The sequence below is a fragment of the Macaca mulatta genome, chromosome 7, assembly GCF_049350105.2.
Source record: "Macaca mulatta isolate MMU2019108-1 chromosome 7, T2T-MMU8v2.0, whole genome shotgun sequence".
Taxonomy (NCBI): Eukaryota; Metazoa; Chordata; class Mammalia; order Primates; family Cercopithecidae; genus Macaca; species Macaca mulatta.
The window spans coordinates 145488463-145515200 of record NC_133412.1 but is presented as its reverse complement, the minus strand read 5'-3'; the positions used below and the strand labels follow the sequence as shown (position 1 = coordinate 145515200).

The following is a 26738-nucleotide window of genomic DNA, read 5'->3' as shown; positions in this document are numbered from 1 at the left end:
CCTTCCCCCTTGTGCTTCCCAGGTGAGGCGATGCCTCACCCTGCTTCAGCTCTCGCTGGTCGGGCTGCAGCAGCTGACCAGCACCGATTGTCCAGCACTCCCTAGTGAGATGAACCTGGTACCTCAGTTGAAAATGCAGAAATCACCTGTCTTCTGTGTCGCTCGTGCTGGGAGCTGGAGACTGGAGCTGTTCCTATTCGGCCATCTTCGAAATTTTCAACTCAGTGTAGGAACTTGACAGCATAGAGATGGGCCTTCCAGCAAGATACTACTTTTTATCAACATTATTCTCTGACTTTCACCATGTTGCTGAGAAAGTGGTGACAAGCAGCTTCCCAGAGCTTCTGAGAGTAATAGAGTCTTGGATGCAGTGGGACATCCTCCTCATCTTTGGAAAGAAGCTTTCACCAGCAGACTGTCATCATCATGCCATTGGTCTCCATCTTCTTGCCTTCTTCCATTGAAATTACTTGCTGTTTATTCAGCAAAGTCACATGTAGGTATGGACAGTGTGTTATGTAGCAGTGCAAGAAATAAAGACACTGCTGATTAACCAGCCTTATAATGTCCATTATTCTTTCACCTTTACTTTCAATTTTTATTAAAGAACTGGGGTCTAATACAGAAGAGAAAAAGTTATTCCCCCAGCAGTTGCTCTTGAAATGGAAGCTCTGGTGTTGGAGTATCTGCTGGTATCTGCTGGTTTGTGATGGGAAGCTGGCTATTTCTCAAATGGCTAGAAAGTCTGATGGAGGTTGCTGAGCTGGTGGAAAGGCTGAAGTGTGGGCTGATTACTGTCCCATGTAGATACAGCCTCTCTTGCCACAGTAACAGGGTGGCCATATATTAATGTGTTTCCACTTTAGGTTTGGTACCCATGGGTCTCGGTGACCTGGATTTTTTCTCTATGTAGTTCTCTACTCCAGTGCCAGCAACTAGAGATAAGCATGAGATTTGTCTTCTGTCCTGGGGCTTGACTGGTCTTAGGAACCACCTCAACACCAGTCTGAGCTGTGCTGGCCAATTGCAGGACCTGATATTGCTAAACAATAGACACTGAGCTAGTGATTGGTCTGCACAGTAGTTAAGTAGGTGAGAGTGTTGGCAAAACACATTCTAACTAGATAGAAAAGTCTGCTGATGCTACCAGTTTCTGAGCCCATTGAGAACTCCATCATATAAATAGAGGGTTTTGTTGTTGTTGTTGTTGTTTTAGCTTTGTCCACTGACAAGTGATGGTTAGGTTATTTCAGGGCTATTGTCAGTTACCACTCATCCATTTGTTTTTAAGATTCTTGAGTTTTGTTGCTATTGTCTCCTGTGTTGGGAGACTGTTCTCCATGAGTCTTTCACACATCTGCTTATCTTGAGAGTGAGGCACTAACTGCCATTTGTACTGGACTCATCTTTTCAAGATTTTTAAGGATGTTTATTTCCTATGGTAGATCACTGTAATAGAGGCCTCCAACTTTTAGATTATGCTTTTAAAATAAAAGTCTTTTACTATAATTTTTGTGGAGTTTCAGAAGAGAAAAAGTTAAATGAATGTATTCAATCCATGGTATTAAGGTGTATCCATTTTGGATGAGTTACCTTGTGCTCTATTTCGAGTCAGCAGGTTATGCCAATCATACCTTCTACTTTTTCCTCTGATGTCTTGAACCCTACTGCTACCGTCCTTACACAGGTGGCCCAGAGAAACAGATCCTGCTATTTACTAGCTGTGTGGCCTTGGAAAAGTTACTCTTGAATTAGCAGTTTCCTCCATTACATAGTAGAGATAATAACAGTTTCTATCTCATGGGGTTTTTATAAGGATTTAATGATGCATGGCTGTATAGCCATGGTTTCAGTTGATACTGTGGTTGTTGTTAATATGGCCTTCCTTATTTCGCACATACATTCCCTTATCTAGACTCCATAACTAGTCTCCATACTCCTCATTTCTTCCTGCTTAAACTTCCATCCACTTCATGGATGTGATTTCTCTCATATTTAAAACTGCTGATGGCAGTCCATCTGAACAGGGTAGATGGGTTACCTTTGAGATAAAAGTAGCCCCACCTTTGAGACAAAGTCTACAAGTCAGCGTTCCTTTATAATCTGTTATTAGGTGTAATTCTTGTATCTTTTTCACTCCTGTGGCTGTTCTGGCAACATGCTCCTCTTCTCAAACACATACACACATAAATATGTTTTAAACTCCAACCACCCAAGCAAGCTTATGTTTACTGAAACCTGGCATATTTTTCATGTATTCGGGCCTATGAAAATTCTATTTTCTCTACATGGAATGACTTCCCATGGGTTTATACTTATGTTTAAAGCCCAGTTCTAAATTACTGTCTATGGTGGATTGTTATGGTAATGCCCTCCAATGAATCATGTCTCCCAATGTCAACATGATGTTGCCACTCCTACACCAGGAGGTGGACTTGGTTTCTCCATCCTCTTCAATCCAGACTTTGCCTTGTGATTTGCCTTGAAGAACAAGACATGGTGGACTTGACATTGTATGAGTTCTGGAGCCTAGGCCCTATGAGGTCTAGAAGTTGTTATCTTCTCCTGCTTGGAACCCTAACACCAAGAGGCTGTGAAGAAGCCCAATCTAACCTATTGGCAGATATAAGGTGACATGGAGAAGAACTGAGACCCCAGTTAAGGTTAGCACCAAAGCCAAACAAATGAGTGAGGCCACTGTAGACCCTCCAGCCTCAATTAAGCCATCAGATGACTATGGCCTCATGGCTGAGACCAGCAGAACTGCCCAGATTGCCAGTTCATGGAATCATAATCATAAGAAACCAAAAATCACTGTAGTTGTAAGCAATTATAGTTTGTGGTGGTTATGCAGCAATAGATAACTGATATACCTTCTCAGAGAAATATTCTAGACATATCCAATAAAAATTCATGATTCTCTCTCCTGGACTCAAACGGCAGTTTGTCCATTCTTCTATTATGGCACACAGCTCACATAATCATTGGTCTGCCTGCGTCTATTTCTCTGACTAGATTAATAGCTTTTTAAGAGCAGAGTTCAAGTCTTTGTTCATCTTTATATCGTCTTTGACTACTTTAGAGCCTGGCACACAGAAACAGCAGGTATTTATTACTCAAGTCATAAACTCACCATCTCCTCCTGCAACCCTTTCACTTGCCCTCTTGGACTCATGATGAATCATAAGTAAAATCAGTTAACATTCCTTTCATCTTCTATTTCTTCCCCAATGGCCCTGCTTCCTTGCAGCCCTCTTAGGTGGTGGCTATTTTCCCTCCCACACTTTATATACCATGGGGTTTACAGGTAGAGAAGTGACTGTCATGCTTCTAATGGCTACTTTCAGACTACCTTCATCCCCTCCCTCTTCCCTAAAACACACTCAGCTTTCACTTCCATACCATCTGATTAAACCACCTGTACCTCTTATTGTGAAAGTCATCTACTGATCCCTGGTCCTTTGCTTCTCATTCTATAAAGATTTTAACTCATAACCACCTTCTCTAACACTCCCCCAGTAGTGATTTCAATATTCACACAGTTCAGTCTTCCAGTATCATGGCCTCTCAGTTTCTTAACCTCCTCTCCTCCAATAATCTTACCCTCTATCTCATTTTAATCCCTTGTTCCTACGGTTATACTTTACATTTTTGTCCCTGCCAATAATCACAATCTTTCCAGAATCTCAATTTCAAACATGCCACTATCCATCACCACCCCCAAATTTTCAACTCTCTTACTCTTGCCTCTAAAAACTCCAAAATTTCTTTGCCACTTGACTTACAATTTATTGCAATAACTACTCTTCATGGTTCCTCATCCATCTCATGTTGTTTTCATCCTTATTCAATTAAATGTAATGGCCAATCATTTTAGTCACTCTTCCTCTATCTTTATCTATTATACCCTCAAACTTGCTATAACATCAACTAAGTCCACTTTCTACCTGAGGCATGCCCAAATCCACAGAGCTAAATGTGGATGGGGAAATAATTGTCTGTCTTTAAATTAAAAAATATTAATCATCCTAAGAAGGTCACTGTATTAGTACATTCTCACACTGCTATAAAGAACTGCCCAAGACTGGGTAATTTATTAAAAAAAAGAGATTTGATTGACTCACAGTTCCACATGGCTGGGGAGACCTCAGGAAACTTACAATCGTGGCGAAAAGGGAAGCAGGTATGTCTTACATGGCAGCAGGCAAAGAGAGTGTGTGAAGAAGGAACTGTCAAACACTTACAAAAACCACCAGATCTCGTGAGAGCTTGCACACTATCATGAGAGCAGCATGGAGGAAACAACCACCATGATCCAATCACCTCTCACCAAGTGTCTCCCTCAACATATGGGGATTATGGGGATTACAATCTGAGATGAGATCTGAGTGAGGCGACAGAGCTGAACCATATCAATCACAATCAAAGTTCTATTTCCCTAGTCCAGTCAATCTCTACTCTCCTAGTTGACTAATTTATAATTTATGATCTCTCCTCAAACTTTCAAAGTCTCTGCCACTTCTGCTTTCCAGATTACTAGGAACATAGAGACAATGAGAAGTTCTATAAGCTTCCACCACCTCCCATCACATCTGCCCACTTATTTATACCTCTGTGCATCTATTGTGCCTTTCTTCTTTCTGTGAATAAATTGCATGCGTTTCTAGCTGCAACTACTCACCTATATGCATGTTAGATTCAATCCTCTCTTATCTATTCATTGATATCACTCCTTGAAGTTTTTCCATTCTCCTGCATCATTTCCCCCTCTCTACTAAGTCATTTCTATAATACAAACATATTACCTTTTTATTAAATTAAAAATCTATCTGTTCTGACCTAATGTACCCCTCTAGATATGACTGCATTTCTTCATTTTACAAGGGAAACTCCTTCCAAGATTAACTGTCTTAGCATCTTGAATCACTCTCCTCATACTCAGATTGGAACACACTCCCATAAGGATTTTTGCTCCCAATGTTTCACAGAATGTGCACTTACCGAGGTCAGCAATGAATTCAGTGTTGCTAAATGTAATGATAAACTCTCAGCCCTTAGCTTATCAGCATAGATATAGTAGGTCACTCCATTCTTCCTTAAAACACTTTCTAGAAGAGTTGGTGTCTAAGAAATTATATCGTCTTGATTTTTCCCCCTTGTCTCCAGCCACTTGTTCTCAATTTTTTTGCTGTTTTCTTCTCTCCCTCACATCTATATATTGGAGTACCCCATGTTTTAGGAATTGGACTGTGTGTTCTATCTACACTCACTCCCTTGATGACCTCATTATTCCCATGACTCTAAATACTGTCTACATGCTGATGGCTTATGAACCCAGCTCAGACACTCCCTTAAAATGCAAATCCACATACTCAAATACCTACTTGTCATCTCCAACTGAATGTCTAATAGGTCGCTATAACTTGACCTGTCTAAAATTTATCTTTTGATTTCTTACCCTTCAGCTAACAACTCCCCCCACCCTGACCCCTGGTACCCCTATCATAGTATTCCCAATTGAAATTAATAGCAACTCCTTTTTTTCCAGTTGCTGAAGCCAAAAAGTGTGGATTATGGCTAATTCCTATTTTTCCTCTCACATTCTGTATCTGATCTATCCCTTAATACTGTCTATTCTACTGTATTAGTCTGTTCTCACACTGCTAATAAAGACATACTCGAGACTGGTAAATAAATAAAAGAGGTTTAATTGACTGACATTTCAGCGTGGCTAGGAAGGCCTCAGGAAACTTCATGGCAGAAAGGAAAGCAAACACGTCCTTCTTCACATGGCAGTAGCAAGAAGATGTGAGGAGTAAGGTGGGGGGGAAAAACCCCTTATAAAGCTATCAGATCTCATGAGAACTCACTCTCTATCATGAGAACAGCATGGAGGTAACCAACCCATGATTCAATTACCTCCCACTGGGTTCCTCTCAAGACACATGGGGACTATGGGAATCACAATTCAAGATGAGATTTGGGTGGGGACATGTCCAAACCATATCATTCCATCTCTGGCCCCTCCCAAATCTCAGGTCCTCACATTTCAAAACACAATCATGCCTTCCCAACAGTCCCCCAAAGTCTTAACTCATTCCAACGTTAACCCAAAAGTCCAAGTCCAAAATCTCATCTGAGACAAAGCAAGTCCATTCCGCCTATGAGCCTGTAAAATCAAAAGCAAGCTAGTTACTTCCTACATGCAATGTGAGTACAGGCATTGGGTAAATATACCTGTTCCAGATGGGAGAAATTGGCCAAAACAAAGGGGCTACAGGCCCCCATGAAAGTCTGAAATCCAATAGGTCACTAATTAAATCTTAAAGTTACGAAATAATCTCCTTTTACTTCATGTCTCACATCCATGTTATGCTGATGCAAGACGTGGGATCCCACTACCTTAGGCAGCTCTGCCCCCGTAGTTTTGCAGGGTACAGCCCCATTCCTGGCTGCTTTCACAGCTGGTGCTGAGTGTCTGCAGTTTTTCCTGTTGCACAGTGCAAGCTGTGGGTGGACCTACCATTCTGGGATCTGGAAGACAGTGACCCTCTTCTTATAGCTCCTCTAGGCAGTTCCCCAATAGGGACTCTGTGTGGGGGCTCCAACCCCACATTTCCCTTCTGCACTGCCTTAGCAGAGGTTCTCCATGAGGGCTCCACCCCTGCAGCACACCTCTGTCTGGACACCCAGGTGTTTCTATACATCCTGTAAAATCTAGGTAGAGGTTCCCAAACCTCAGTTCTTGTCTTCTGCACACCCACAAGACAAACACCATATGGAAGCTGCCAAGGCTGGAGGCTTGCACCCTCTGAAGCCATGGCCTGAGCTGTACCTTGGCCCCTTTTAACTACAGCTGGAGCAGCTGGGACACAGAGCACTAAGTCCCTAGGCTGCACACAGAGTGGGGCCCTGGACCTAAGAGGAAAAAAATCATTTTTTCCTCTTAAGCCTCTGGGTCTGTGATGGGAGGGGCTGCCTTGAAGGTCTGGGACATGCCCTGTAGACATTTTCCCCACTGTCTTGGCATTTAACATTTGGTTCCTCCTTACTTATGCAAATTTCTGCAGCCAGATTGAATTTCTCCCCAGAAAATGGGTTTTTCTTTTCTACTGGTTCGTCAGGCTGCAAATTTTCCAAACTTTTACGCTCTCTTGTGTCCAGAGGTGTCAAATGTCACCTCTTGAACACTTTGCACTTAGAAATTTTTTTCTGCCAGATACTCTAAATCATCTCTCTCAAGTTCAAAGTTTCACAAATCTCTAGGGCCAGACCAAAATGCCACCAGACTCTTTGCTACAGCATAACGAGAATTACCTTTGCTCCAGTTCCTAACAAGTTTCTCATCTCCATCTGAGACTACCTCAGCCTGGAGTTTATTGTCCATATCACTATCAGTATTTTGATCAAAGCCATTCAACAAGTCTCTAGAAAGTTCTAAACTTTCCCACATCTTCCTGTCTTCTGGGCCCTACAAGTCTCTAGGAAGTTCCAAACTTTCCCACATTTTCTTCTCTTCTTCTGAGCCCTTCAAACTGTTCCTACCTCTGCCTGCCACCCAGTGCCAAAGTCGCTTTCACAGTTTCTTTCTTTTCTTTTTTTTCTGAGACAGGGTCTCACAGACTAGAACGCAGTGGTGCAATCTCAGCTCACCACAACCTCTGCTGCCTGGGCTCAAGTGATTCTCCTGCCTCAGCCTCTCAAGTAGCTGGGATTACAGGTGTGTGCCACTACCACCCAGCTAATTTTTGCATTTTTAGTAGAGATGGGGTTTCACCATGTTGACCAGACTGGTCTTGAACTCCTGACCTCAAATGATCCACCTGCCATGGCCTCCCAAAGTGCTGAGATTACAGACATGAGCCACTGCACCTGGCCACTTCCACATTTTCAAGTATCTTAACAGCAGTGCCCCACTACCTAGTACCAACGTACTGTATGAGTCCATTCTCATGCTGCTAATAAAGACATACACAAGACTGGGTAATTTATAAAGGACAGATGTTTAATTGACTCACTGTTCAGCATGGCTAGGGAGGCCTCAGGAAACTTACAATCACGGCGGAAAGTAAAGCAAATACATCTTCTTCGCATGGAAGCAGCAAGGAGAAGTGCAGAGCAAAGACAGGGGAAAGCCCCTTATGATATCACCAGATCTCATTAGAACTCACTCACTATCATGAGAACAGCATAGAGGTAATTGCCCCCATGATTCAATTACCTCCCACCAGGTCCCTTCCAGGATATGTGGGGATTCTAGGAACTGTTATACAATTCAAGAAGAGATTTAGGTGGGGACTCAGCCAAACCATATCATCTACCTTCAGACTTGAATCCGAATCTGACTACTTCACACATCTACAGTGCCGATAACTTAGTGTATTAGGCCATTTTCACACTGTCATAAAGAACTTTCTGAGACTGGGTAATTTATAAAGGAAAGAAACTTAATTGACTCACAGTCAATTACATGGCTGGCGAGGCCTCAGGAAACTTACAATTCTGGCAGAAGGTAAAGGGGAAACAAAGCATGTCTTACATGGCGGCAGGACAGAAAGAGAGCAAGGAGAAGTGCCACACTTTTAAATCATCAGATCTTGTGAGAACTCATTCACTATCATGAGAACAGCCGGCGGGGGGGGAACCTCCTCCATGATCTAATCACCTACCACCAGGTCCCTCCCTTGCCATGTGGGGATTATAATTTGAGATGCGATTTGGGTAGGGACCCAGAGCGAAACTATATCATCTAGTCCGAGTCACCATTTTAATAATAGCCTCCTATCTGGCACCTAAATCGTCAATCCCCCAGGGGTTTCTGAACATAATAGAGTGATCTCATTGAAAGGTAAGTCAGAGCAGGTCAGGCCATGTGCAAAATCCTGTAGTGGTAAGAGGCTAAGTGATCTAGCTCACCATTCTCATGTGGCTTCATCCCCACTCTCCTTATTTTTTTGACTCTACTTTAGCTGCCCTGGCTCCTCCTCACAGATCCTCAATGCTCCATGAACCTGCCTTGGGCACTGAGCTCTGGCTGTTTGGAATGCTCATTCCCTCAATATACATATGATTCAATCCCTCATCTCCTTTCCATATTTACTCAAATGTCATCTTCTCAAAGAGCTCTTTCTTGAGCACCTATTCCAAAATTGCAACACTCTAACACTTCCCATCCTTTTGTGTATTTTATTTTTCTTCTTGGCCTTTATCACTACCTAAAATTCTGTAAGTTTTCCTTACTTATTTCTTCCTCTACTAGAATATAAATTCCATGAGGGTAGAACTTTTTATCTGTTTAATTTACTTCTGAATCTCAAGTCCTTAACAATGCTTAGAAAACAGTGTACACTCAATAAATATCTAAATGAATAAATAAAAAAATGAAAGACCAAGCATATTGTAAAAAGAACTAGAGCACTTTGGGAGGCCGAGGCAAGCAGATCACCTGAGGTCAGGAGTTCAAGACCAGCCTGGGCAACATGGTGAAACCCCATCTCTACTAAAAATACAAAAAATTAGCCGGGTGTCGTGGCAGGCACTCATAATCCCAGCTGCTCAGGAGACTGAGGCAGGAGAATCACTTGAACCAAGGAGGTGGAGGTTGCAGTGAGATCACGCCATTGCACTCCAGCCTGGGTGACAAGAGTGAGATTCTGTCTAAAAAGAAAAAGAAAAAAAAAAGAACCAGAGGAAATTTTAGAAATAAAAAATAATTGAAATTACGTACTTAAAAACCTGGATTAAAGGGACAATTATTTTTCAAAGAAAAGCAGAATATCAATAAAAAAGAGATACTTCAAGGCTCATTTATGAGGCTAGCATAAACTTGATACCCAAACCAGCAACAATGGTAAGAAAAACAACAGATCAATGTGGCCCGTGAAATAGATAGAAAAGTCTTAAACAACATTATTGAACAAAATCCAGGAATGTGAAAAATCATATAGTAAAATCACCTGTAGTCTATATTATACTATATATTATACATGAATAATATATATAGTGAAATTCTATTTATATAATTTTTAAAATTAGAAAACACTAACAATACAAGTATCCTTCATTACCCAAATCTATTTGAGCTCTATTTTGGACTGAATGTGTATCCTCCAAATTCATACGTTGAAATCTAATCCCCAAAGTGATGGCATTAGGGGGTCTTTGGGGAGTTTATGAAGGAGGGCCTCTCACGAATGGAATTATTACCCTTTACAGAGAGGCCAGAGAGCTATTTAGCTTACTTTTTTTTTGAGACGGAGTCTCACTCTGTCACTCATGCTGGAGTGCAGTGGCGTGACCTCTGCTCACTGCAACCTCCGCAGTTCAAGTGATTCTCCTGCTTCAGCCTCCCGAGTAGCCGGGACTACAGGCACATGCCACCACACCCAGCTACTTTCTTTTTGTATTTTTAGTAGAGATGGGGTTTCGCCATGTGGGCCAGGCTGCTCTGAAATGCCTGACCTCAGGTGATCCACCCGCCTCAGCCCCCCAAAGTGCTGGGATTACATGCGTGAGTCATAGTGCCCGGCCCCCTATCTAGCTTTCTCTCCACCAAATGAGGATACAACAAGAAGTCAGCAGTCTACAACCTGGAATGGGCTCTTACCAGAACCCATGATGGTATCCGATCTCACACTTCCAGACTCCAGAACTGTGAGACACAAATTTCTGTTCTTTATAAGCCACCCAATGTAGGGTGCTTTGTTCTAGCAGCCTGAGCTGAGTAAGACAGTGCCTGAGTTCAAACAGTAACAATCTCGACAATGAGTTGGGATACTTACTTCAACTGGGTCTATTTATTTTTTAAGCTAATATTCAGCTAATGTGTGTGTGTGTGTGTGTGTGTGTGTGTGTGTGTGTGTGTGTACGTGCTGTTCCATGAATTTTGTTGTTGTTGTTGTTGAGACAGAGTCTTGCTCTTGTCGCCCAGGCTGGAGTGCAGTGGCGTGATCTCGGCTCACTGTAACCTCTGCCTCCCAGGTTCAAGTGATTCTCCTGCCTCAGCCTCCCAAGTAGCTGGGACTACAGGTGCGCACCACTACGCCTGGCTAATTTTTGTATTTTTTAGTAAAGATGGGGTTTTGCCACGTTGGTCAAGGTGGTCTCAATCTCCTGACCTCAGGTGATCTCCCTGCCTCAGCCTCCTAAAGTGCTGGGATTACAGGCATGAGCCATCATACCGGGCCTGTTCCATGAATTTTGGCCTACATATAGAGTCGTGTTACCATCACGACAATCAGTATACAGAACTGTTCATCTGTTCATCATCATCATCTCATAAAACTCTCTCCTGCTGTCCTTTGTAGTCACACTCGCCCTGCAACTGCCAGTTGCTGGAAATCACTGATTTAATCTCTATCACTATGGTTTTGTGATGTACAGAATGTTGTATACATGAAACCACAAAGCATGTAACCTTTGAGACTGGCTTCTTTCACCCAGAAAAATGACCTAGAGATTAAAACAAGTTGCTGCCAGTATCAATAGTTCCCTGGTTTTTGTTGCTCAGTATGGAGAGACTACAGTTTGTTTATCCATTTACCCATTCATTGAAGGACATTTGGGTTGCTTCCAGTCTTTGGAGATTATGAATAAAGTTGCTATATTCTTCAGTATACTTCAAAAAAAGTTGCTATAAACACTTACATACAAGTTTTTGTACAAACACAAGTTTTCATTTTCTTGGGTGAATACCCAGGAGTGGGATTGCTGGCTCATATGGTAAGCATTGTTTAACTGTGTAAGAAACTGCCGAACTAGTTCCCAAAGTAGCTGCACAAGTTTCCATTCCTATCACCAATACGTGAGAGTTCCAGTTGCTTTACATCCTCACCACCACTTGGTACTGTCAATATTTTTATTTTTAGCCATTCTAAAAGGTATATAGTGAAAATTAAGTCCTTTGGTTCCTGAATTTTGAAAAGCATATAGGCAGATTAAGAGAATCATCTAAAATGTTATCTTAATTTATTTGGTTACTTGTTTGGATAGCAAAAAATACATACCTAGGTAGTGAAACTACAAAGAAAAACAATGAATTGATTAGTATATGAGCAGATAGTGTTGAAGGAAGTGGATGCAATACAGTAGGTACCCAAGGGGGCTCTAAGATTTGATAATATGTTCTTTATAAGGCAGGATGGTAGGTACATGTAATGTGTTTTATTATTTTTGAACTACCCATGTGTTTTAATATATTTCACAATAAAGCATTGCAAAAGAAAGATGAGCACACAAAACACAATACTAGGAATGAAGAAAAATATTTTAAAACCTCTCTTTCAGGAGTTCAAGTACAGTGAGTTAAAAAACACAAGCATTTTGTAGAATTTGAATATAACACTGTCTTAAAAACCTGTTTAAACTTAATTTCTTTAATATTCCTGTGCTTGTGTATATCCCACAGGCAAAGTTGCTGATGGGCCACTTTATTAATGGGTTTATTTATTCCCAGAGGCCTCAATCTACATGCACTTGAACGGCTGGTCATGGTAAGGTCATTCTTAATGATAGGCAACAAGTAGCTTCTTCCTAGAAACTCAGACTAGGATGGGACCCGAGTCAAGAAACACACTGAATGTTTCATTTTTACTATTCACAGATTTTCAGACACCCCTCAGGCCACCATCTAGACTTATGACTCTTTGGTAGTTCTGATTGTTACCAACACCTTGCAAGGAGGGTGTTACCTGTGACGACACTGGGGATTTTGGAGAGAAAGCTCTTGACTGTTCTGATGGGCACGCCCCCTGTCTTGTCATCTTGCATCTTTGTAATGATGTCTTCAATCTGAAAGAGGTTAAAGAAGTGTTATTTTCTCCCATAATGTAGTCATAAATGGTACCTTTTTAAACAGCCCAAATGTGTAAACATGGGTGTCAACAATAGATATCAGAAAAAGTTCCCATCTAGTCGGTCAATAAATCCAGCATCTGTATCTGCTGTCTACCAACTGCTGGGTAGAGGGAGGTCCAAAGGTTATACATAGAGCATAAGTCATATTCTGGAACAAGCTCCCAGTTCAACAAGGTATGGAAGAAGAAATACATTAGGATTCTTGATGGGATCCAACATGTAATTTAATAGGTATGTGATCACAATCTCCTTCTTTTCCAAATTTGGTTTACATATAGATTGAAACATATGAAATTTCTATATTCAACCCCCACCCCTTCCACAAAGGCAATTTCTTATGGTTCAATCTAATATGTTAACATAGATTAACATGCTGCTATTGGGAATTGCAGGGAGGGCTACCTTTGGGACTAGAGAAGGATACATCTAAAGTCACATGAGAGAAAAATAAGACATGGAAAGCTCTGGTCTGAAGAAGCTGGAAAACAGGTCTCAGTGGTCACGAGTGGTGGTGTGTGGATAGCTATTTGAACCTGGACTAAGGTGGTCAAGGACAGGATCTTCTTCTTTTGGTAAGACCATGCTATCAGGAGAAAAGATCATAGTGGGCTGTGACATCTTACCGGTGAAAACCGAACAGAGAATGGGGATGGATTGATGAGGGTATAAGTGCCTAAATTGGGAAACCAATTTGTAGCTAATAATTTATGAGCCGGAATAATTTCCCGAGCAGAAATCTTAAGAATAGGATACAGAAAAAATTCTGTAATGACGATACATCTTTTTGTTTGGAGAAGGGAGAGCAACTGAAGGATAGAAAATAATGTTTAGTATTATCATGTTTTATTTTCCTAACCAATAGAAATATCTTTGAAACACCAGGATGGAGTCTCTGAGTGAGTTCTTAATAGAGGCTCATATCATAAGGCTAGAAGTCTTACAGCTCATTTATTCTAACATACTACTATTGCAACTTGATTATAAGTGATTTTCTTGAAGACACATGACTAATAACTTGCTTGATAGATAACTTGTTAGAGGCAAAGTTAGGGCATGGCATAACAACATCATCATCATCATAAACAGCCACAATATATTAAAATTTATTATGTGCTAGGTAGTATTCTAAGTATTATACACACATTATCCTGTTTAGTTCTCATAATTACTTGATGAAATAGATTCTACTATTATCATCATTTTTTGACATAAAGAAACAAAGATTTAGTGAGGTGCATCAATCAGGGTAGGGTAGATTAACTTATGGCAGCAAATAACGCCCCAAATGTCAGTGGCATAGCACAAAGGTTATTTCTTTCTCATGCTACATGTCTAGTGCAGGTCAACAGGGGAACTCTGCTCACTGGAGTTACGTCACCTTGCCTGTTGCTGGTCAATGTGCCAGGCGGACAAAAGAGAATTCTGGAGAGTCTGTCACTGAGTATTAAATAGTATAATCCAGAAGTTAAATAGAACATGTTTGCTCAAAATCCTTGGCCAGAACTGGTCACGTAGCACCACCCAGTCACAAAGGAGCCAGGGACTCAATCCTCTGGATGCCAGGAGGATAGGGGAACTGAAGATCTATGGTCAACATCAGTGAAAACTGCAGAAGTTAAGCAACCTTTGCAAACTTCGCAGGGTCACACAGCTACCCAGGTGTGCAGCCAAGTTTGAATCCAGCCATAGATCCCAGAATGGTATCTAACCCCTGAGCAATTCTGCCTCCCAATAAGATTCCCAGAAAATCAGTCAAACAAGGAAACCATTCTCACTGGATTCTTCTGGGTTTCTCTAAGAAGTACTGAGAGTGAGAAAGAATCCTAAGCTCCCAGCCCTTCAGGAGGTAGATGAGTGTTAACCTAGAAAAGAGAGTCATTATCTGAAGACCTGCATTCTGTTAGATGAAAACTGAAGAGGGAGTTTTATTCTAATTCATGTTAATAATCTCACTTACTGCTGGCCTTTGTCTCCTAAACTCAACCCAACAATTTAGAGCAATTTGAGTATTACTTATTGATAGCCAAGGAGAGCTAGAAAAATGGTCACATTTTCAAGGTAATTTATGCTTTTGATCTAGCATATTATTTGAAACCAGAAGTATCAGTTACATTGATGGTTTCTATGAAAATGGCCAGAAAATCATTGAGAATTGGAAGGAAACCAACAACTCAATTCGGGTAGACCCCTGAGTAGACATTAGATAGTAATGACTTATGCCTCTGCTGCTGCAGGCTGCATTTGAAGGACTGGCTCTGTGACTTCTTTTTCCTCCATTCAGTTTAGTTATTTCACCACAGGACTGAATCTTAGAAGGCTCATTTACTAAGGAGGTCCTATCTCCTTATGTTGGCCCACAATGTACTAAGAGGTATATCACTCATCAGGGGTTACAGCTAGATCAAAAAAAACAGTCCCCTCAACTAACAGAAAGGAGACTACACTCCAGCAATAGTCTGCAACATCACAGGTGTGGAAGAAGGAATTATTGCCCCCCAATTCCTGGCTCCCCCGTGGTATTAATATACACCTGAATCCTTGCCTTGGCCTCATGGTGAGCAGTGTCTACCTTTTCCCTTTCGGGTTTGGCCACATGATTTGCCTGGCTACTGGGGTGTTATTCAGTGTGATATGAACAGGGACTTGCCATGTACCTGCATGGCTGCGGTTACTTTCTTCTCTTGCCCTCTTACCACGAGAAGAACACACCTCAGATAGTTGTTATTCCAAGGAAGATGAGAGACATCTGGAGCAAATGGTACTGAACTCATTGCTAGATCAGCCAAACCTCAGCTGGCCCTTAGACTCATGAGCAAGAAATAAATGTTTATTTTTGTATATCACTAAGTTTGAAGTGGTTTGCCTTACAGAAAAATTATGATACAACAAGGCTCTGAAAAAATGCATTTAGTAGAAATTTCTGAAGCCACAAAAAATACCTGACAATCAGAGTTAGTGAATCTTAGAATTGGGGTATCTCTGAATCACCCTAAGAACGCAGACATTCAATTTATCTATTGATTTATCTATCTACCATCTATTTAAAAACTCCTAGAGACTATATATACTATTTCTGGTAGTCCGTTCCTTTGTTATGTCAGACAAATTTTTGACATTGTTGTATTTGATTCTTGTGCACAGTCCACTACAATATCAGATAATACTCTCTGAAATTCCTTGTCATGGTTTCTGGAGAATTCCCAAGAATACAGACCCAGTGAAAATTACAAGTGGGCTCTCAGGAACTGATAAAAATAATTACAAGTATTTTTGGAACATCTATTTTATGATCAATACTGCCCTAAGTATTTTAAATAAATTATTTAATTGATTCCCCAGTCATAAAAGTTATTTAATAAAGACACTGAAATTGAGGCTCAGAAAGGTTAAGCAATTTATCCAAGGTCAAACAGCTAGTAAGTGGCAAGGCCAGGATTCCTACTCACCTCTTCCTGACTCCAATGTACAGCCATTTATCAAATCTAAAATTCATCTTCTATTTCTCAGACATTTAGAAAAACTTGGTTACAACCCTTCTCTGAGTAGAGTGAGTATTAGGTTCAGCAATGGGACAGCTCCTGGAAGGTAATGTTCAGAGGCACGAACCCAGTGAGTGGCCCAGAGCCTGGCTGATCCTAGGAAACTTACTTCTGGCAGTGCCATATGCCAAAGTTAGTGCTTTGTTTGCTGTGGATCCCAGGGTGAGTTCCAGCGGAGCCTGGAGTTGGTCCCTTACACTATATAACCCATTAAATCTTGAGCTAAACATGGCAAAGAAAGTTTTTAGTCTCACTGCCACCTGGTAGACTCCAAACTCTTAACTTTTCTGCCTCTAGTATTTTCAATTCATTACTTCCTTGCTCAACAATGAGTGTAATTTATTTTACCTAACAAAAGGGGCCACTCTTTGTTCTCTATGGCCTCAGTAGTTGATTAAAAATACAGAACAGAGGCATATATACACAGCCTCTCATCTCCCTTAGATTCAAAACGTTTTGCAGGCAGAGACTACTCCTAGGTTTTCATTTTCATTTTCTTAGTTAACATGAGTTGAGTATTCACTTTGGGTCACTCACTGCTCTAAGAGCTTTATCTTATAAACTCATTGAATTCTCACAGGAGGTAGATTATTATATCCCCATTTTATAGACAAGGGAACGAAGATTCATCTTTGTGTTCTCAACCAAAGCCTGCCAACAACCTTTTCAGACACAAGGCACTTAATACCATTTGCATCAAAGGGAAAGTTTAGCGCAGGCCTAAAAGGGCAGAGGAGGATGCAGAGAAATTGATCCAGATAATCAGATTCTCAACCATCTCATGATTTATTTCTGCCCAATGACTGCTGCTGTCTTGCTGTGCAGGGCTCTCTCCCTTTGTCCCACGGGATTGGTTAGATTTATCTTCCACTGGCAGATCATGGCTTCTGGGTCAGGGATGGGGTGAGGGGAAGGTATCGAGACTTATGTTTTCCTGAATGTTCAGTTCCTTCTAACTTCTGACACCTTTTGTTCTTAAAGAAGAGCAAAATCAATTCCCTGACATCCTTTAATATGAAGTTCTGTGTCATTAGGGAGGATGTTTGGACTTAAGCATCACTGTGCAAATCAATAAGCAGGTGGCCCTTATCTGACAGCCAAACGATGCAGAGAAACCACTTGGCCAGCTAGGCTGGTTCTGCCTGGATGGGCCACAGCCACGGGAATGTCCTTCTCCAAGGAGCTCAAAGCTCAGCACTGACAGGCAGGTAAAACATTCTTCCAAACAGCAGGACACTGGAAACCATTATGCCATGGAGTGGGTTTTCTTTTAAGTGAGAAATATTAAAAGGCAGACACAATTCACTGAAATAGCCCCAAGAGTGTGCAAGAGGAGTGAGGAGAAGCAATCCTCTCCTTACAAACTGAAGCCGCAGAGGGGCAGTAGGAAGAACGTGGAGGAGAACCCAGGAGATTGGCTGGCCTCAGCTTCTATGATGTGCTTTGTTGACCTGGGACAAGTTGATTCGCCTATCTGGACTTCACTTTTGTCATCCCTACAGAGATAGGCCTGGTTGCTAAACTGAGGTTTCTCATTCAGAAACTGGAGACTTGACAATGTAAAACTCTGTCTGAGAGGGAAGGGCAGGACAGGAAGCCAGGTCTCTGAGCTCTTCTCTCCATGTTGCCTGTTTTACCAGGTGGATTCACACAGAATATGTCCCTGCACTAAGAGGTACAAGTTGGGGGAAGCATGTTGGGCAGAACTTGGGAGTTTCTGATGTTTTCAGAAACTGTGTTGAGCAGATAGCATCAGAAGCCAGACAGAGATATGACCCGGAGAGGCCCTCACACTGCTCCTTCTCCATCAGCCCATGCCTCTTGTCTCTGCTTTGACCCGTGACACTCCTAACAGAAACGACAAAGGGCAATATTAGTTTTGTTTCTATAAATTCATGAGGCAATGAGCTAATTTACTTAGCTCCTTCAATTTTTCCCCAGTGGGGATTTTAAAAACTTAAAGTATAGCAAACTGTATTATTAAAGTTAAACTTAAAGTATAGCAAACTGTATTATTATTAAAAAAAAAATCCATCACAACTTCGACAAAGAAGCAAAGAGCATGCCTCAAGCATGAAGGTTCTTTTTACTGAAGCATTTCATCTTGACTTTGCAATCAGTTGTCTGTTTCTAGCTACTAATGACTGTCATGTCAGAGTCTACGTTTTAGCAAAGACCCCTTCTGTTTGGGTATCTGTGAAGGAGTGAAAATGACTCCTCAGACACCATCTTATCAACCCATAGGCAGAAATGAGAGCTGACAAATGATAATCATATTTCTTAATCCAAAATGTGCATGCTTCATTGAGTAGGCTCTGCCCCATATGTGTTCCAAAAGATCAGGCCATTTCTCTTTTTTATTTTTAAAGACACAATGCGTTGCTATTCTCAACTTCTGCATGTATTCATGTGTATGTACTGGCTTAGCGGACATGCACTGAGCACCTACCAAGTGCCACACACTGTGTTCATTTCTACAGTTATGAAAACAGATAGAAGACAGAATTCGTTCTCCTTACTCATGGATTAATACATTTCAGAGTGACTCAGGGATCTAGGCTTACAGTGACTGTGTTGGAGGCTGAAGAGCTAAGCATGGGTTCCAAGGAGGCTGGAAGTGAAACACTGAGGAATGCCACCATAGGCCCATGGAATAAAATCATCACGGCTCCCTTCTTCTTTCCCTCCCTCTTTTATCATCCCATTCAAAGGCTGCAATTTCAATGGCACATGGGGAATTTGGGGATTCCACCTGCTAACGATGACAATGATCAAAATGCCTACTAATTTGTTTTCAGCTAAGCCTATGTTTGAATCACTGTATGTGCTTAGAACGCTTTTCGTGGAAAGTAACAATGGCAAAAAATCCAACCTCCAAAGATGGGGGCTGATATTTTCCACATAATAAGCAGTCCATATGTGGGTGGTACTGACATTGCTGCAAAGGCTCTCTTCTATGAACGCCACCATCTTGGTCTTTCCCTTGTGGTTGCCTGATGGCTGCCCAGCTCTAGCCATCCCTTCTCTGTGAAAGGTGGGAAGGAGGGGGTGGGGGAACAGCTGCACTCATTCCTTTTATCAGGAAAAGCATATTCCTTCCCAGAAGACCTCAACAGATCGTTGCTCAAGTCTCAGGCCAGAGCAGGGTCACATGACTACATTGAGCTGCACAGGAGGTGGGGAAGAAGGTATTTAACTTTTCTAGCCTCTATACCACATGGAAGCAGGGCAAGAGGAGAATGGAAATGGGGTTAACCATGTAACACTGTCTGCCACGAGACCTTGTGTTAAAGAACACTTGTAAAGGATGGTTGGGCAGGCCCTGAAGCATCTCTGATCTCTTTCCCACATCGTAGCCTATACGATACTCTTAAAAGGGAACATTTGATCATTTAACTCCCCTACCAAAAATCTATCCATGGTGTCCCAGTGCTTATCCTGTTATAAGCTCTTATTAAACCCTCTATCTTTTCTCCATATCAACAATCGCTCTAATTTGCATTTGTATCACCCGTTAGAGTGGTTTGCTCACCACTGAATCCTAATAATAGGTACTCAGTAAATATTTCTTGAATGACTATATCAATGAATGAATGAATAAATGAATGACATGAGCGCTATATTCTTAAAGAACTTTATCTTGGATTCCAGCATTCAGTGGGACTCAATATATTAAAAGAGTCTTAGGGATAGTGATGTCTATAATTTACAGTAAATTTAATATTTACACTTAAGATCATTTTGCTTTGGGAATGGGTTCCATAAACAAAAATCTCAAGATTTCATGAACCTTAGCAATAACATTCAAGGAAAAGCTCCAAAGGCATCCAAGTAGCAGTTGAGTGGCGAGCCAGTTCCCCAACGTACTGTGCCTGACATTATCCAGGGGCAGTACCAGGGCAGAAGGATGATACAGCATTATTTGTTTTGTCCCCTGGAGGCTTACTTTTACAGTTTTAATATTGCCATATGGAGTGATTCATAAATTACTTCTATGGAAAACATTTCATTTTCTTTCATTTAATTGCAGAGAAAAGCAGACAAGAATGACCTTCTAAGTCTGAGATCAAGTGGCTTGTTGATACTTTAGGGAAAATGTCTTTCCCCTGAGCGTGGCTGGAATAGCCATACCTTAGAAGGCATCATCTTTCTTAAGAATCTGTTGTTTGCTTTGCAAAGTAAGTGGAGCAAGTCCGTTTGGTCAGGCCCCAGACTGAGGAATCTCTGACTGCAGACGGCCAGCAACAATGCAGATGAGGACAATAGATACTGGCCAATGAAATATTCTAGCAACTGCAGAAGACCTAAAATCCTTTTATTCTAGTCTCCTCAAATTACGTGAATTCGAGTGTGTCAACCTCTTCTTGTTGGGAACCATCCCTCCTTTACAGAAAAACATGCTGATATTTGGGAAGAATAAATTGTTCAAGGCCAAGTGAGACTGTTGGATAAATGAGATTATTGGCATGAACCAGAGCTGGCTCTCTGGATCACTGCACCAGCTGGCCAGGGCAGCTGCCAGGGAGGCCTCGGCTCACCTAAGGCTTTAGCTGAGTAGAAAAAGATGCAGAAAACAGGGCCATGCCATAAGCATCAAAGTTTAATACACACTATAGAAGGCAGAAAAATGTTCCCCCAAAAGAGATCCATGTCCTAATACCTGGAATCTGTGAATATGTGACCTCATATGGCAAAAGGGACTTTGTAGATGTGATTAAGGCTAAGGATCTTAAGATGGGAGATGACCCTGGTTATCTAGCTATGCTCAGTGAGTCACATGAGTTCTTGAAAGCAGAAGACCTTTCCCAGCTATAGTCAGTTAGAGACAGATGTGATGATGGAAAAGGGTCAGACAGATGGGACTTCACTGATTTTGAAGATAGAGGAAGGGGCCACAAGCCAAGGAATGCAGGCAGCTCCTGGAAGCTGGAAAAGGCAAGAAAACAGATTCTCTCTTAGAGCCTCCAGAAAGAAACGCAGTCCTGCTAGCACCTTGATTTTAGCCCAGTGAGATCTTTTCAGATTCCTGACCTTCAGAACCGTAAGATAATGGATTTATGTTGTTCTAAACCATTAAGCATATGGTAATTTGTTATAGTAGCAACAGAAAACGAATACACACAGTGATCCCCACCCACCAGCAAATCTTTGACTAATCAGTGTTCTGCATTGTTTCCAAAACAGATTAGTATGCATCTTCTCCTTCTGGGCAGATAGGAGGTGGATTTCCCCAAACTCTGCAGCTCTCTACCCCTCTGAACAGCTTCATGGCCAAACCAATCATCACCCAGGACCTGTGGCAGCACACTTGGGGAAGATGTCAGGGATGACGACAGGGAAGATGCTTGTCTATAGACCCTAAGTCATTGCCTGGATGCCATTTTCAATGCTGCATTTGTTTGGTCTATCTGGGACCAATTAGATGGTGGCTTAGAGGTTATTTCCGGGAACTTTTTTTTTTTTTTTTTTTTTTTTTTTAGACAGAGTCTCTGTTGCCCAGGCTAGAGTGCAGTGGCGTGACCTTGGCTCACTGCAACTTTCACCTTCCAAGTACAAGCGATTCTCCCACCTCAGCACCCCAAGTAGCTGGGATTACAGGCATCCACCACCATGCCTGGATAATTTGGTTTTTTTTTAGGACAGAGTCTCAGTCTCACTTTGTCACCCAGGCTGGAGTGCAATGGCCTGATCTTGGCTCACTGCAACCTCCCGGGTTCAAGCGATTCTCCTGCCTCAGCTTTCCAAGTAGCTGGGGTTACAGGTGTGTGTCACCATGCCCGACTAAGTTTTGTATTTTGGGGAGATACAGAGTTTCTCCATGTTGGCCAGGCTGGTCTCGAACTCCTGACCTCAAGTGATCTGCCTGCCTTGGCCTCCCAAAGTGCTGGGATTACACGCACAAGCCACCATAACTGGTCTCTGGGAGCTTCTTAATTGGGTCACAGTAGCCTATTTAAGCATCATAAGCATGAAAAAACAAAGATCCTTTTTTATTTCTCATCTCACATTTTACCTAGCCACATTTTAAAACCCAACCCACCAAGGAGAATTGTACATGGAACACCATGTGGCAACCTAGCCCAAATAATTCAACCAGCACTGTGAAATGCTGCACATTTGAACATAAGGCCTTTAATATTAAGTTTCTACAAAAATATTCAAGTTCTAACATATATATCATTTTTCCCTCACTGCTGCAGAGAGGTCAATAACCTTGTTTCCAAAGAAAAACAGGTCCATCCAGTGTCCTGGAATATTACTACAATTTCTTCCTCCTGGAAAAGAGCAAGGGATGCAAGGCCTTGTCCTCCCTCTGATCCCAAGGACACCCTGGACTCTAGGATCACTCATCCTTTCTGGTTCACTTCCTTTCCGACCCTTCTTCGAACCAAGCAACTGAACTAGCAACTGGAGCGAATCTGAGGGCTTGGAATAATTGATGTAAATTATCTGTTCAGTGAAAAACTGCTATGGCTTCCTACAGCTACAAAATAAATGCCAAGTTCCCTGCTATGGAATTCAAGGTCCTCCATCATTTGGCATCCACCACCTTTCCAGCACCACCACTCCTCCCAGCCCATTTTGCTTCTGGACACACTTATCTGCAAAACCCTCCTGCATCTGCCCTTGCTGGTCATGAACTTCATTCACCCACAACACACACATCCAAATCCTTGTCATGCTTCTAGGCCCTGCTCAAAACCTACTTCCTCCAGGAAACTCCCCCTTGACATTCCAGTACCTGCATCCGTATGTATTATACATGTTATTATGGTTTGGCCCTGTGTCCCCACCCAAATCTCATGTTGAATTGTAATCCCCAGTGTTGGAGGAGGGGCTTGGTGGGAGGTAAGTGAATCATGAAGGCAGACCTCCCCTTTTCTGTTCTCATGAAAGCGAGTGAGTTCTCATGAAATCTGGTTGTATAAAAGTGTGTAGCACTTCCGTCTTTGTGCTCTTTTCCTCCTTCTGAAGACATATAATACATGACTTCATCCTCTTCGCCTTCCACTGTGAGTGTAAGTTTCCTGAGGCCTCCCCAGCCATGCTTCCTATACAGCCTGTGGAACTGCAAGTCAGTTAAACCTCTTTTCTTTATAAATTACCCATTCTCAGGTATGTGTTTATAGTAGTGCAATAACAAACTAATACTCATGTCTATATTTTGTATTACCTTTTCCCATTCCTAAGCTGCGAGGCAAGAACCTGAATCAAGTGTTTCTCCCTCTGCTCCAATCACAAGGGCCACATACCCCTACTTAGGACCAATTTCATTTTCTCTGTTACTGAAGTTCTGCTTCTTTCCCTCTGGAACATAACTTTCTGCAGGAAAGAGACAGTTCTCATCTCTGAAGTGCCCCTAGTCCTCTACATCTGGTCTGCATGAAATAGAAGTAGAGAATAGAAAAGATCATACTCATTCCTTAAAAAAATATTTCAAGGCAATGAAAGAGCCGTTCAGTCTCCCTGAGCTCTGGAGAGAAGTGCATTTCCAGATGGAACAAGAAGGGTGAGAACGAAGTTTCCTCAGCAGCTGCAAAAACTGGAAAGCCTTGAGAAGGCTTAAAGAGTCCGCATCTGAGGCTGTCATCACCAGCCCCTCCCCTCTCCCTTCACGTTGTCTACAGGTCAAAGTGGTGCCCCCAGATGGCCCACCTCATTCTCTGGAGATCTTCCCAGCCTGCCTGCACCCTAGGGCCCTTGCCTGCCTTGCACGATGACCACTACCCTTCCTCCTGAGGGCTGCTTCTGCTGCCCCTCCTGAGCACCCGGCTGTGATTCTATGCATTTGGGGCTTCCTCTGGTCCCTTGGAACTTACCCTAAGAAGCCTCCTTCTTTTTACCATTTCCTTAGATGGTAGCCTCCCTGCTCCAGATAGTGCCATTCTCTTCCCTGGGCATTTGCTTCCTTCACTATGTCATTCTTCATGTTTGATGTCCCAAGCTGCTCCAGTGAGCACATGAGAGCCACCCCTTGGGGAGGGATACTGAGATAAATTATGGTGCAGAGAACCCTCCCTGCAATTGATAAGCAAAATCAGGTAGAAATGAGCATGAAGGTCAGTCCTGAAGGGGAAGCAGAGGAGAATCATCACTTATTCCAAATATAAATGTGAGCGCTATTTGAGCACTCACTGCATGCTAGGTGCTGGGAAACTAGACAGGTAGGGCCCTTCCCTTGGTGCTTACTTATAGCAGAGGGGCCCCTTGAGGATTTTAAATGAGTCTAAAAAAGAAGTAGAACAGTCCCGAAAAGGGCCACATAGAAGGAGGTGCAACCACAAGGCTGACTTCGGAAATTCCTGCCTTATCCCAACAGTACCTGAGGTCCTAGAATCTCACAGGGGGTCCCAGGACAACCCCCTTCCTTGTGCTGCCTGAGACCCAGCAGCAAAAATCCCCTTTTTGGTTTCATGTTTCATGCCTTTCCTGTTGATTTTTAATGGTGCCTCCGAACACACCAGCTCAGGCTCTGCTGCTTTCAGGAGTGCCTTTCCAAGTGACACCAGAGGGCTCTTCCTGCTCTGTAACTGACTGCCCAGAGACCATCATCTCATCTGAAGACTTGGGGTCCTTCCCCTCCTGGTGTTCCTGCACCATAAAATGTCCTCTGCATTGCCCCACTTCCCACTCTCTTACGTAGAAGGAAGCATGACCAGGTACCCCCTTGTCTTTCTAAATTGGCTGGTCTCTCCACTGCCCAGTTCCTCAATCCAGTCACCAAAGGATTCAACGGAATGGGCTAAGGTACAATGGCATTTTAGTTCTTTAGTTCTTTTGGACTACTACAGCAAAATATCTTTGCCTGGGTAACCTATGAACAATAGAAATTTATTACTCACAGCTCTGGAGGCTGGGAAGTCCAAGATCAAGTCACCAACAGATTTGGTGTCTGGTGAGGGCTTGTTCTGCTTTCACAAATGGCACTTTCCATGTGTCCTGATGTGCCGAAGAGCCAAACAAACTGCCTCAAACCTAATCTCATTCATGGAGATAGAACACTAATGACCTAATCACCTCCAAGGGCCCCATCCCTTAATATTATCACCTTGGGGGCTGGGTTTCAACATATGAATTTTGGTGGGACACAACAGTCTGATCATAGCAAATGGGTACTTTTTATTCTCTTCTTTATGCTTTACAGTGATATTTACCAAAATATCTCTAATATACATGAACTACTTTTTATCAATTCTAAAGGATAATAGTTTATTTCTCAAATTTATTTTTTATTTTTTTAAAGCTAGTCCTATTTCTAAAACTTAAGTGAGCATGTAGACAAAATCTCTCAGGGCAGTGCCTGCCACACAGTTACTCCTCAATAATGTTCATTTCCCTTTTCTTCACAATTGATTTTAATTTCTTCTTGTATCTGTAGCAAATGAATAACCACAGAAGCTTCTATGGCTCCCTTCAGAAGCATGTGATTGGACCTTCTTTTGTGCAGCTCCCTGACAAAGCCCCAGAGGACAGCAGCTGGGATTGGAGACCCATGCTTTCCAAGCAGGTATCACCAAAGTCACTTCTCACATAACAAGCCCCAGTTTGGATAGGTTTCCAACTATGTAGAAAATGATTATTCCTTTAACCAACTCTGTACTAACTCTGTGCTTCTGATATGGTTTGGCTGTATCTGCACCCAAATCTCATCTTGAATTATATCTCCCTCATTTCCCACATGTTATGGGAGGACCCAGTGGAGAGAGAATTGAATCATGGGGACAGTTTCCCCCATACTGTTTTCGTGGTAGTGAATAAGTCTCACGAGATCTGATAATTTTAAAGGAGTTTCCCTTTTGCTTGGCTCTCACTTTCCTGGCTCTCATTCTCTCTTGCTTGCCACCATGTAAGATGTGCCTTTCACCTTCTGCCATGATTGTGAGGCCTCCCCAGCCACGTGGAACTGTGAGTCCATTAAACCTCTTTTTCTTTATAAATTAGCTAGTCTTGGGTATGTCTTTATCAGCATTGTGAAAACTGATCAATACAGCTTCTCAGAGGAGCCTTATCTTTATCCACCTTATGTCCCAAGTTCCATTACCTGGCAGGACAAGCAGCAGGACTTTCCTGCCTACAGGTAGCACCTTGTCAAGGGGAGGCCCACATCTGCCTGGATAAAAAATATGCTATGCAGGCTAAGGTGTTTTCAAACTTCCAAATTCTTTGCTTCCTGTTCCTGAAATCACAGACTGAAAGAGAAACTTATTTTTCATCCCCAGGAAAATGAGATTTGATAAAGCATGTATCTATCTGATTTAATTCTGATTTTAATCTAAGAAGGAACCCCGGGTGACTCTGGGAAGCATTTGATGGACTGTAGGCTGCACATTGAAATTCAGTGGG

General features: G+C 42.1%; 1 protein-coding gene across 13 annotated transcripts in view; it reads right to left on the bottom strand.

The window, feature by feature from the left end:
• Positions 1-26738, bottom strand: part of RGS6 (regulator of G protein signaling 6) — a 633391-nt gene that overhangs the window by 196626 nt on the left and 410027 nt on the right. For all 13 annotated transcript variants that reach the window (XM_077937729.1, XM_077937733.1, XM_015144012.3 and 10 more), the window contains 1 exon segment: positions 12690-12789. In XM_077937729.1, the coding sequence (XP_077793855.1) occupies positions 12690-12789 (100 nt within the window).